This window comes from Stegastes partitus, unplaced genomic scaffold, assembly GCF_000690725.1.
Source record: "Stegastes partitus isolate 25-593 unplaced genomic scaffold, Stegastes_partitus-1.0.2 Scaffold1827, whole genome shotgun sequence".
Lineage (NCBI taxonomy): Eukaryota > Metazoa > Chordata > Actinopteri > Pomacentridae > Stegastes > Stegastes partitus.
Genome location: NW_007579558.1, coordinates 60,606 through 74,135, shown reverse-complemented (window position 1 = coordinate 74,135; position 13,530 = coordinate 60,606). Strand labels below are relative to the sequence as shown.

General features: G+C 43.6%; 1 protein-coding gene across 2 annotated transcripts in view; it reads left to right on the top strand.

Annotated features, from left to right (window-relative positions):
- The window catches only part of ankrd12 (ankyrin repeat domain 12), a 39,281-nt gene extending 26,055 nt beyond the window's left edge, over positions 1-13,226 (top strand). For both annotated transcript variants that reach the window (XM_008302524.1, XM_008302523.1), the window contains 8 exons: positions 116-319; positions 555-697; positions 1,339-1,486; positions 1,837-6,233; positions 7,486-7,584; positions 7,764-7,907; positions 8,001-8,096; positions 11,913-13,226. In XM_008302524.1, coding sequence (XP_008300746.1) covers positions 116-319; positions 555-697; positions 1,339-1,486; positions 1,837-6,233; positions 7,486-7,584; positions 7,764-7,907; positions 8,001-8,096; positions 11,913-12,098 — 5,417 coding nt within the window. In that variant the 3' untranslated portion in view covers positions 12,099-13,226. The remainder of the gene's footprint in view (positions 1-115; positions 320-554; positions 698-1,338; positions 1,487-1,836; positions 6,234-7,485; positions 7,585-7,763; positions 7,908-8,000; positions 8,097-11,912) is intronic.
- Positions 13,227-13,530: the final 304 nt, after the last annotated feature.

Below are 13,530 nucleotides of genomic sequence, written 5' to 3'. Positions count from 1 at the left end.
TTTACTGTAGTTGTTTATTCTATTCCAGAGAGAAAGTAGTAAATCTCAACCTCTGACAGGCTTTCTCTTCAAGCATCATTTAAGTCCTTTTTTCCCTTTTCCGCCTGCAATCCAGACTCTACACCCAGTCACCCCTCACAAACGACCCCTGTGCAGAAGAAAGTCCCCAGCAGCGCCTCGTCTCGGCAGAAAGACAAGGTCAACAAGAGGAACGAGCGAGGGGAGACTCCCCTTCACATGGCAGCCATCCGGGGAGATGCCAAGCAAGTTAAGGAGCTCATTAGCCTGGGAGCTGATGTCAATGTCAAAGACTTTGCAGGTACGATGCCGCGGGAGATAATCATTTAACAGCTTTCATTATGTCTGGATGGCTGCTAATAATGACATGAAGCTGAGTAACAGCTGCTGATTCAAAGAGATAACACCGGCAGTAATCAGTGCGCACGTTGCTCCCTCCTGTGCTGATGTTGTGTTTTTTGTGCTGGAAAATTGAGAAAGTAGCAGGTTATATTTGATATTAATTGCAGCACTGAATCGTGCAACTCTCTCACCAGGCTGGACTCCTCTTCACGAAGCCTGTAATCTTGGTTACTACGACGTGGCCAAGGTCTTAATAGCAGCAGGCGCAGAGGTGAACACGCAGGGTCTGGATGACGACACGCCACTACACGATGCTTCCAGCAGCGGGCACAAAGACGTAAGAGCTTTTCTTTAAGTTTGTCCATAACAGCAGGTTTTAAAAGTCCTATTGCAGCTCTGATTCTGGACTCCGCACAGATCTGACGTTGCTGAATGTGTAACAAAATAATGCCTCAGTGCACACATATCAAAACATTTTATGAAGGCATTTACAGTAGTTAAATGACAGTAATAATGTTAATGTCTGAGCCAAAATAAAACGTCACAATTTGACAAGCAGTGTCACCTTTGGCGTCATGTATTCCTGTTTGCCATCTTGTCAAAATGTTAAACAGAAGAATAATTTATAGCCATTGTCCATACATTATTGCAGACTATGCATTATACAATAGTTTATAAATCCAAATGTAAACTGTTTGTAGCCTTTTTCTCAAAGTAAAATGTCAAATAGTGCAATAAGGTTGACATTAGACTTTTTTCATCTGCAGATACTAGTTTTTAGAGTTGTTTTGCTTGTAAATGAGGCCACATTGTAGTATTTGTTTAGATTGTGTTGCTTTAAAGGGCAGTAGTTGTCCAAATTTGAAGTGAAAATCAAACATTTTTGTCATTTGAATTTTTTGCAGTATTTTCCTAATCATGCAAGAATTGTGTGTTTGTCAAGAGAGTTTGAGTATCCTTTTGAATTTTTTTTTTCAGATTGTGAAACTCTTACTTCGTCACGGTGGCAACGCCTTCCAAGCCAACAAGCGTGGTGAGCGCCCGGTGGACGTGGCCGACTCTCAGGAGCTGGAGCAGCTATTAAAGGGAGAGGTGCCACTGTCGGACCAAGATGACAGCTCTTCAGGTAGGCAGAAGATGCTCCTGTGTTATGTCATATATTAACATACCAAGTTTTACACTTATTATCCACTTTACAACACATTAGTCAATAAAATGTATCTACTACAGATAGATAAAATGGGGCTTTGTTTATCAAACTACTTGTAGTCACAGAATTGTATTTGTACCATTAAACATTTTATTGTTATATTTTTCTTTTTTCACCAGGGAAAAAAGGGAAATTAATAATATAAACTAGTTTTTGTGTTGGACTCACCTTGTAATCTTCAGTAATTTTAAGTGCTTGCATTTACATCAAAGTGCTTCATTGGGTGTTACTGTATCATTTTAAGATTTCTCTTTTTTTCTCCTCAGACTCTGAAGACCCACCCTCTGTCAATCCATCCAGTGTGGATGACAACATGGAAGACTCAGATACTGAAAAGGACTCGGATGGGAAACCGGCCACGAAGGCATCGTCGTCCGTGCCAGGGCTGGATGAGTACGAGTTTAAGGACGAGGAGGAGGAGGAGGATCTCAGTAAAGCCCTGAATGACAGACACATCCTCAGGAGGGAACTCCGGCAGCGGGAGAAGGAGGACAAAGATAGGAATCATGTGGCAGGAAAGCAGAGCGGCAAGGGGGATTCTTCTTCAAAGTCCAAAAAGCAGAAGACGTCCCGTGTCCACTGCAGCTCGGATACCTCCAGCGATGAAATGGAGAGCCTCTCGGAGAAAAGGAACTCCCCCACCTGCTCGCAAAGCTCAGAGAGCCTCAAGCCAGACACAAGGTCGAAAAAAGACAATGCTGAGCAAAAGGACAAGGGTAAAGTTAAGAGGAAGAGCAAAAGCCAGAATAAAAACAAGGAAAACCAAGAGGATGGGAAAGAGAACAGCAAAACTTTGGTCCTGTCTCTTGCAACTGTGTCCGAGAGCACAGAAAAGGGTCGAGAGGAAGACTCGTTTAAGATGTCTTTCAGTCCTAAAGACGACTCATCCGTCCACCTCTTCCATTTGTCAACCATCAAATCTCCCAAACTGAACCACAGTCTGACGGACAAACAAACGCCACTCAAACAAGAAAATACTAAGATGTGTGTTTCCATCAGCGACAGCTCATGTCCGGTGGACGGTGTCAAGTACAACCACTACACAGATGCAGACTACTGCACTGAAGGCTCCAGCACCAAGGGATGTAAGCACAAGGAAAAGAGCAAACATCAACAGAAGGACTCCGGTGTGGACGGAGACGACGGCCGCTCGAGCCCCTACAAAGACGGCAGCATAGGAAACAGTATAGACAGCAGCGACGGTGCCTTACGGAAGACCGACTTAGATGGCAAAGTAGTGAAGAAGCATAAACTTAAACACAAGGAGAAAGACAAACACAGGAGGGAATACGAGGCAGAGCGGAGCCGCCACAGGCAGAAGGAGGCCAGGAAAGACAGCCACAGGAATTTGGAATTTGACAGAGAGTTCTGGAAAGAAAATTTTTTCAAAAGTGATGAGACGGATGAACATCTGCCAGTGAAAAAGGAAGGTGAAGACAACAGTTCGCTCCAGAAGTCCTCTGATTCCTCTCCTGTCAAAGATGAAAGAAACACAAAGGAGAAACACTCCGGCAGCAAGGAAAAGAGGCAGCGAGAGGAGCGAGAAAAAGACAAGGCCGTGAAAAAAGAGCGGAAGGAGGCTGCTGGTAAAGAGGTAAAGGATTCAAAGCTGAGTGAGCGTGACGAGAAAGTGGACTGCCACGGCTCAGGGCGGATTCCTGAGGAGTCGCTGCAGAGCAACAGCATGAAAGAAGAGACAGAGGAGAAACCCATAAGTGGGATCACAGCTGATCAAGAACAGCTGGAGCCCTCTGAAAAAGGCTCACGCGAGAAAACTGACAAGAGGCTCCCAGGAAAGGAAAAAGATTCCGAAAAAATAGAGAAGAGGCATCTTGACAAGGAAAAAAAGGTTAAAACGGAGCACTCTGACAAAGCTGAACCACAGAATTCAGTGGATCGTTGGAAGGAAAAGGAAAGAACAGGAGCCATTTCTTCCCTCTCACCGGGAGATAAAAGCTACAAAGAGAATGAGAAGCTGAAATCCTTAACCACAACAAAAAAGCATGAGGACAGCAGGAAGAGTAAAGATAAGTTTGAGAAGCGGTCTGATAGGGAGAGGCAGGACAGAGAGTATAGTGCCGGGGATCACAGAGAAAAGGATCGCACAAACTCTGATAGGAAAGGAAAACCCCTGGAGAAGACCGCAGATCACAGCAAATCTGATCGCTCCAAAGAAAAGGACTGCGACAAGAAAAAGAGAGATAAAGTAAAAGATGGGACTCTTTCCTCAAGCTCCAATCTGAAGCTGCTTTTAGAGGAGAAGAAGAGTTATCTGTCTGAGGGCAGCAAGTCCTTATCTACTAAATCAAAGGAGGAAGTTGTGAGAACGCCAGAGAAGGATCGTGACCGGCGAGATCGTGACTCAGATAGACACAAGGAGAAGGATAAAGACCGGCACAAAGACCGCTCCCAGCAGGCCAAAATCAGCAAGGCCAAACCCAACGAAACGGATGCAGACAAGGCCAAATCAAAAGCTGCTCCAGCAACACGAGACACCAAGCCAAAAGAAAAAAGGCTTGTGAATGATGACCTAATGCAGACCAGCTTTGAGCGCATGCTCAGCCTGAAAGACCAAGAGATTGAGCAGTGGCATCGGAAGCACCTGGAAAAAATCAAACAGAAAGAGCGGGAGCGGCTTAAACAGCGGCCTCTGGCAGATCCAGGGAAGTCCAAGCCCAAAGACAGGACAAAAATTGAACCATGCTTGAGTAAGGAGTTAATGCGCTCAAAAAGTTCTGAATCATCTGACGTCCACAGCAGAGACAAACCCCTGAAGGACGGAACCAGCCCCAGGACAATGTCTCTGGATGGGAAGAGTCTACCTTCTATCAGCGCAAAGGTCATGTCAGCCGTGGAAAACTGTCTGACCAGATCGCCTCGGCCGGAGAGCGAGCGCTGTGGCCTCATGTCCAGGTCTGTGTCTTTAGTCTCTGTTGCTAGCTCAGAGGATTCATGTCAGGCCACAACATTAACACCCAGAAACGTTGAATACGACTCTGACATGAACCTGGAAGCCTCAGACTCCCAACCTGCGTTTCTCCAGTCTTCCCTTGTCATTCAAGCCACCAGGTCGCCGTCTGTTCACGATAAAGATTGCAACAGTCTTCCAGATGCTCCGCAAACTAATCGGACGCTGCTGTCTGGCAGACATGAGTCTCCGTACCTCAGGGCAATTCTGGACGAGGATGCCAACTCATCGACTGAAGGTAAAGCTGTTGAAACTCTGCCAAAATCCAGCCTGACTACTGGAGAGGAGCTGAGAACAAAGGAGCCCTCAGAAACTGAGGAGAGTCTCAGTAGTCAACAATATTCAAATTCAGTTGCTGAATCAGCCACAGAAAGGGAAGGGAGCACTGCTGGATGCTTGACAACACAACTGTTAAACAAAGATCTTCCAAGTAAAAACCCAACACTTCCGCAGTCCGGTGTCTCACAGTGCAGCGGCTCTCAAACAGGGTCAGCAGAGCAGAGGAGCACTGCTTTCTCTGATCCTCCTGTTGTGACAGATGTCCAGAGTCTGATGGAGGCTTCACAGGCAGAATGTATTAATAAAGAATCGGATCAGCCTCCAATGTCTGCAGCTTCTCCCACTGCTGAGCCGGCGGCGCTCCAGCAGAGAGAACCACTCTCATCTTCTGGTATTGAGAATCAGCAGCAGACAGAATCCACGCAGGTTTCTGACCACAAAGACAAACTTGCAGAGCCTGGTGATGGACCTGAACCAGAAAATATGGAAACAGATTCCGATAACCTAAGAACTGAAGGGGTGGGGAGTCCTGTGCCGTCCACCAGCTCACACATTCCCAGCTCCACTGCAGGGGAGTCCTTGCCAGGTTTTGGCAAAACTAACACAGAGTCCAAATGTTCTCCAGAGGATATGGATGTAGATAACCAAGACTGCCAGAAATCAAGACCTTCCAGTGAGGCTGCAGGCCCTTGTCTCGATGTTCAGATGGAGAAGGACAGCGTGCCTTCTTCGAGCCCAGAACACCAAGCTGAAGAGATGACCGACGTCACTCAGAGCTCAGAGAGCAGCTGTGGTGCTGCTGTTCCTCTTACGTCGGAGACTTTGTCCGTCGAAGGCAGCCTGAACACAGAAGGCTTGTCTGAATTCAAAGCAGAGGTCCTGTCAGAGCAGATGGAGGTGACGCCTGCCGACGAGAAACCAGAGTCATCGTCGGCCATAGAAGAGCAGAGTCAATGCGCCATCCAGCCGGTGGCTCAGTCGGACGTCAGCAGCAACACCTCAGGGAGCTCGTCGCCGCAATCTGGAGACCGGGACTCCGATTCCTCCGGGGCGAAGCTCAAGGTTCGCTCTACAGACGATGAGGTGGACATGCACGTACCACATCCACGGAAGAGGAAGATGCCGAAGATGTCGACCTCCCAATCTTGCTCCACCTCGCAGCAGGACAAGGAGCGAGGCCAGCAGTCTCTGGCAGCTATTGTGGACTCTGTAAAGCTGGAGGAGATCCAGCCGTACCAGACAGAGAGGGCCAACCCTTACTACGAGTTCCTGCACATCCGGAAGAAGATAGAGGAGAAGCGCAAAGTGTTGTGCAGCGTCACCCCTCAGCCGCCACAGTATTACGACGAATATGTGACCTTCAATGGATCCTACCTCCTAGACGGAAACCCGCTCAGCAAACTGTGTATACCAACAGTGAGTCATCTAGTTTCTGATATTTCTCATTCTGGTCAAGCTGTGTCATGAAATTCTTAATTGAACGGCCCACTTTAATACTGAGACACTTTAAACTTCCTGATATCCGTCAGCCTAGTGACACATTTTCAGCTTTGCACTTTTGATTTAGTATGAAACTGGCAGTTAGGTAAAGTAGCGAACCAGCAGCTGTAATGTGACTGTGCTAAAGGCGGGGTTGTTGTTGCTACAACTGTCATATTAACCTGGGCTTAGGTTCTGATTGTATAAGACAATAGACCACCAGGTTTCTCAAGTGCTGCTGACACTGATCATCACTGTCTTCAGATTCTATCATCTGTAAACATAATGTGCGATTGGCATTAACTCTAAATAAATTACAAATAATTGTGTTGATTTCAGAGAATCTCACAGTTAAAGTTTGTCATATCAGTATATTAAGGACCTCTTTTTCATAAAATTTACATTTTAACCTTGTTGACATGCCCATATGTTGTTGTTTTAAAATATGCTGGAGACATGTGAGCATGCCTGAGCACGTCCATGTTGCATATTAATAACAGCAATAGCTACAAAATAAGAACAAAGAAGCATTTCAGTTATTTCAGTGATGTAGTCCAACGTCTACCAGACCTCCTTGGCTTTTGAAGTTGGTAGAAATGCCATTTGAGGGCAGCAATGTGTTTCTCCTCAAAGTCCATATGCTAGCTCCCATCACAGCTCCCAACACTGCAGCTAACCACAGCTAGCCGCCGTGTACAGCTCTTGTCACTGCAGGAATCTGTTTAATTTTAATATAACTGTTTCTGTTTTGAGCTCATGTGAAGATTGATCAAAACTGTGATTCATCTATAATCACCCTGTCCTACAGTCTTAATACTTCTGGATCACTATTAGTATTTGGTAAAGTCAACAAGTCAGTCTTTGTCACTATCATATACATTTATTTAACATATTTCTCCTTTTCAGGTTGTAGCTGCAGGTTTTCTTCTGCTTTTTAAGGCTCGATATATGATCAGAAAGTCTTCCATTTATTTAAAACATGCAAATACTGAAAGCTGAACAGAATTAGATTCACTTAGACGCCACTGAAGCCCACTTCTACATGTCAACAAACTAATTTTCACTCTGCATTTTTAAGCTACTGACACAAGCAAGTCAGTTTACACAAGTAAAGATTAAAATGTAGGAAAGTGAACTTAACTGCGACTGATGTTTCCAACCATTTCCGTCTCTTCTCTTGTTTGAGCAGATAACTCCGCCTCCATCTTTACCCGAGCAGCTGAAAGAGATGTTCAAACAGCAAGAGGTCGTCCGAATGAAACTGCGACTGCAGCACAGCATTGAAAGGGTTCGTAGTTCCACTCTGTGTTTTTAAATGTCGGTAATGTTAACGTGGAGACCCTCCATGTCTTAAACCCTCAAAGGCTCTTAAGCGGATATCAGAGCTTATTGATACGAGTTACAGATTAATTGACACACAAACAGAAAGGTTTCCAGCGCTTACTGGTCCTTTTTTTCTTTTCTCAGGAAAAGCTGATTGTTTCAAATGAGCAGGAAGTCTTACGAGTCCATTACCGGGCAGCAAGAACACTAGCCAATCAGACCCTGCCTTTCAGTGCCTGCACAGTTCTGCTGGATGCTGAAGTGTACAACATGCCTCAAGACGTGCAGGTAAGTAACACGGAGCAACGTCCAGTGCGGTTAATTTACCTAATGTGAGGAAAGTCAGTGCGTTTGATGAGTTATTGTTGGTTTGGTTCACAGAACGATGACGGCAAAACGTCAGTGAGAGACCGATTCAACGCCCGACAGTTCATGTCCTGGTTACAGGATGTTGACGACAAGTTTGATAAACTGAAGGTAAGAGCTTTCTCTTAAACTGCACCGACTCTGATAATTGTTTTAATTTTTTTAAAGCAATTTTTTCAGGCTCAGCTTCTCAAATGTTAGAATTTGTTGCTTTTCTTTATCTCAGAGTTGGAAAATTATTAGTTTGAGTGTAATGAGAGTAATGGTCGGTCAAAACAAGACATCTTAAGAGTGTTAGAAAAGTGTTAATTAGGAGAAAATTTTGATTTATTACTGTTTTCTGACATTTCGCACACCAAACAATTAATCAGTCAGTCCTGAGTGATTGCTAGATAAGGGAATAATGTTTAAAGCTTTAGTAAGGTTTCTGTGATTACCAGACTGGTCAGACGCAGGTTCTTATACCTACTTCCATTTATGATTTGTAAGGAAGACTGGTCCTAAAACTCTAAATGGAGCAATAAATGTATTTGCTCCAAGATGACGTCCTGGCATTTGTATCCCCAGAAAAGACACTTGTCATCGCATAACCAGGGTAACGCCTTCAAATTTCAGCAGACCCTTGTGTCTTAATTTATTTCATAGGGCTGCCCCTGTAGCTCACCTGGTTGAGCGGGCGACCCATGTCTATGGGCTTTAGTCTCTGATGCAGCAGCCGTGGGTTCGAATCCCGCTCACGGCCCTTTGCTGCAGGTTCTTCTCCCCCGTTTTCCTGTCTCTCTCTCAACAATAAAGGCAAAAAAAATAACTTTAATTTATTTAACAATCTCCTTTATAATAGGACAACTGATGCAGTTTTGTTTTTTGGGTAAAAAAGAAAAATAAAATCACACCTGGGTTTCTGTTTGACAGTGAAACAGGCATTATAAGACCCTTTAAGTTATACATTAGCTCATTCCTACACTTTCTTAACAAATGTACCAAATTTCAGGCTGATACATAACAAAATGTGGATTTAATCGGGCAAAAAATACAGGGGCGACGGGTCGGAAGATTCTTTTTCTTTTATTACAGAACAACTGTGTAGCACTTACAAAGTCTGGTGATCTTCATTTGTGTGACAAAACCCTTAGTTGGTGAGTTTTTTTAAGATTTATTTTTGGGCTTTTCCGCCTTTAATGATGGTTGACAGTGACAGAGAAACATGGGGAGGAGAGTGGGGGAAGGACATGCAGGGAAATGAGCCACTGGCTGGAATCGAACCGCAGTCGCTGCATCGGGGATTCTAGCCACCGTACATGGGTCGCTACCCGCTGAGCTATCCAGGTGCCCTGAGTTGTTTTACATGTGTCCTCCTCCCAAGCCTTATCTCACCATTTGAAATACAGGGATTTGGAGCAAAGTTTTTCCTTTGTACACCTGCTCAAAATCCCTACCAAGCTTCATTCATGTTGCTGTCGTAGTTTTGTGTAACTTTTGTTGACAAACGACTTTAAAAAACGTACCTCCACCTTTGCTCTAAATAAGCAGTAGGCGCCCACACATTAGAGGACGCTGCTGAATGGAGTTAATGTGACAGAAAAGCTCACGTCTCTGATCCAGTGCACCCATATTCTTCATTTTTAATTTCTCAGTTTGATCCCTGACACAAAGAGAACAGAAACAGTCGCTAAGTAGGGAATTAACCTGTGCCGGCCGTGATTACTTTGGGTTGACACTCGAGTTTTTTTTTTTTTTTTTTTAAACATATTTTTTTGGGCTTTTGCCTTTATGTAGAGCAGTGGAGAGAGACAGGAAAGGGGGGAGAAGAGTGAGGGAGAGACCTGCAGCAAAGGGTCATGAGCGGGATTCGAACTCACAACCGCTGCGTCGGGGACTGTAGCCCCTGTTCATGGGTCGCCCGCTCAACCAGGTGAGCTATACGGGCGCCCCGACACTCGAGTTTTATTCAGTTTGAGTGTTTACTTGAACGGCCTTGTTGAGCTTGATTATTTCTTTCCACCTGGGGGATCTGAAATCGTGCCGCCATCATCAAGTAAACTTTCTTTTAGCTCCTTCCATTGTTCAGAAAGTAAATCATTCCAACTTGATGCTGCTTTTAAATCACCTTAAATTAAACAGTGAAGGATCATTGTTGCCACGAAAGCCGGACTGTAGCTGCATGTGTGAGGAAACGCCCGACAGTAAACGATGAAAGTCAGAAAGTGGGCCTTTGGACTGCAGACAGTAACGACCACAAACCACAGCTACTTATTCAATAAGCACAGACGTCTTAATTGGGTCTCTCATTATTAGAATACCGTTTTTATCCAAACCAGGCGTCTTTGAAAAGTCATGGAATGTTTCTCAGCGATCAATTTTAATGCCCAAACGTCAACACTCTGGAGGCAAGTGTTCACCAAATACCCCACTACTGGGTTGTTGTTGTTGTTGTGTTTTTTGACTGGTGCTGACATTTGTATGTTGGATTTAAACTTTGGAAAATGTATGTGATGGTCAAACTCAAAGGTTCTCACGTTTTTGGGGAAGTGGCTGTTAACTATGAGCAGTGATTTTATCTTCTGAAATCTGGAGTGGAAGCAGTCGAGGTCTTCTGTCTTTATCCAGAATAAGATGTGATGTCGTTCTCAATTGTTTCCCACGAAGGAGATTCATTTCTTCCATTTTCTGTTGAAGCTGTCCTCTTTATTCCACATTAGAGTTTCATACATAGAGCCTACAGACTGGAAGCTTCCTTTTTTATACAACTATCTACCTGTTGCTTCTTTAGCAGGCGAGACACGGGAAACTTCTTAACCTTTCAGGACCTGAGCTCGTTTGATATGCATTTTTCATTTCATAAAATATAGATATATATAGAGAGAGAGAAAATGAAAGAAATGAAAATGAAAAAATACTTTATTTATCCCAGAAGGGAAATTCAATTCAAACAAAAAAAATTCAAATATAAATAGATTTTAAAACCAAATAAATAAAAATCCACAAATCTGTAATACACAGTTTTGTCAAAAACAAACAAACAAACAAATAAAAAAAATAAAAAAAAGTAAAATATTTTTTTAAAAAAACAACAAATTAAATAAATAACAATGACAAAATAATAATAATAAAATAATACAAAGAAAAAATTACCTACTGTGGTAATATAACCCAAAATGTGACGTCCAAGCTTGTGGACGCCAGGTCTTAAGAGGTTAAATATTACTTCTCACTAGTGAGATTTATCTTCTGATGCCCCAACTTCATAGACTTTATTTAATTCTGCAGCTTCTGGAGGATAAACAGAAATTACTCAGGAATACTTCTGTTTTCTCGACTTGGGGAATTAGTCTCGGGTGGAAAGTTGTATTTAATATCAAAGGGCTTATGAGAGTCTCTGGGTTGAACCTCCTGGACCTGCCAGGAAGTTTAAAAGGCATGTCGTCTTTTAAAGAAAATCTCCTACATAAGCCCATTCATACAAGTAGTAAATGTAATAGTCAGGTTTTCAACTTTCACAATAGTCTGCATCAAATCCTGTAAAAAACAAAACAAAAAATCAATAACAAAGAAGCCATAATTCAGTTGTGACAAAGACCTTCAGCTTTCTTTCCTTTTTTTGTCCTTATTTTCTGATTTATGGCATTACAGCTGTGTCATACTGCACAAAACCCACTTTTCAGTTCTTCCTACTTCTAACCAGGTTTGTGCTGTTTCAATAGAGGGGCAGGACTTTATATAGCTGTGAGAATGAAACCACGTTGAGCAACAGTCTGACAGTATTCTCTTTCCCACTTTTATTGAATATTTGTAGTGACGAACAAAAAACACAGAAGGTTCAGAGGGTTAGCAGCAGCTCGGAGAAAGACTCTGGTTGCTTTTGTTCATCTCCTCTCCTGCCAGTTGTTTCTCGTCTGGATGAATTAACGACCCGTTTCCCCTCCACAGACGTGTCTCCTGATGAGGCAGCAGCACGAGGCGGCGGCCCTCAACGCCGTGCAGCGTCTGGAGTGGCAGCTCAAGCTGCAGGAGCTGGACCCGGCCACCTACAAGTCCACCAGCATCTTCGAGATCCCCGAGTTCTACATCCCGCTCGTGGAGGTCAACGACGACTTCGACCTCACTCCGATATGAGCTGCAGGACAGACGCGTGCTTTGCCACAGCGGCGGCCAGATCGGCGACACGAGCGGCGGCGGCGGCAGCGGCAGCAGCAGCCCGTCACATTCAGAGGGGGAACAGGAAAAAATGTGAAGCACTTAGAATGTGGCGGCGATACAAAAGAGCACTTAGAAAAGAGGACGATTTAACTCCAGAGCTCTTTCAGTCCAAAACAGACCAGACCACCCACCACGAGGACGGAGGGGGGACGACGAGGACTGACCAGGAATAAACGGGGTCCAGGTCGCAGGACGAAGCCCAAGCCAGACCAGGAGGCGGGCCGGATGCTGCGCGGAGCTGCTCCTCATCAGCAGCAGCGTCACACACCCGAAAGATTTCAAATGTTTTCAAAGTGAGTGTTCATACATTGTGTACAGACTGTGCTCTTAATTTTTTAACTTATTTTATACATAAAAACAATTGTGCATTTGTACATAGCCCATGTAATTATTGTTTTAAACCTGTAAAAACAAAAAATAATTGATATTTTGATTGTAAACTCGTTCTGTCTGATGTTTTAATGGACCAAAGTTGTTTTTTATATCGAGTGTCCTCTTCGTCCGTGATGTTCTTGTTGTTGTTGGCTTAAAATCTTAAGCATGTGTTGGCTTTCGTTGTGTTTTTTGTTTTTACTGTTTCTTCCTTCCTCATCTGGAGTTCCACGCCACAGCTGGTGTTTTTTGACTTTGGCAATTAAATGCTGTGCATGCGTTGCGTTGTTTGTACTTTTTTCCTAAAAAGCTGTACTGTGGACTTAATCGTGAGGTTTACTGAAGTGTTCCAGCTTTTTTGTTTTTTCCTTCCTTCCTTTTTTTTTTTCTCTTCTCTTTTGCGCCATTGTGTTATGTCCTTTTTGCGGCCTCACTCCTCATGTGTTGTCCATTGTGTCTTGCGCACATTAAAGTCTGTTGTGGCTTCCGAAGAAAAGAAAAAAAACATACTTTTACAGTTTCAATGTGAGATCACAACAAATCCTATTTTTTCAACATAATGCCTTTTGAACGATAGTTCTAAAAAAATGTCTATTTTAATATTTACTTGTTACATGACTTGTACATATTTGTAATATATAATTGAATAAATTTTATTTGTTGTGAAATTAACTTTTGCTTTGTGTGACTGATTTCGACTGTTTATCCACCTCAGCGGCTCACCTCCATGGTGAGGAAGCAGCGTTATTGTCAGCCAGTAGGTGTCGCTGTAGGCAGCACTGCACTGATAACAAGGCTGTAAAACTCCTCAAAGATCAACAGCGGTGATACAAATAAAACCCAACTGTGGCTGCTGCTGTTGAAGTGATTCAGGTTATTTGTTATATTCAGTAAGAGGCAGCTGTTACATGTAGATCATATGCGACTGTTCCACAAACCACAAACGTCAAAAAACTTGCAAATGGTTCCTGCTGTC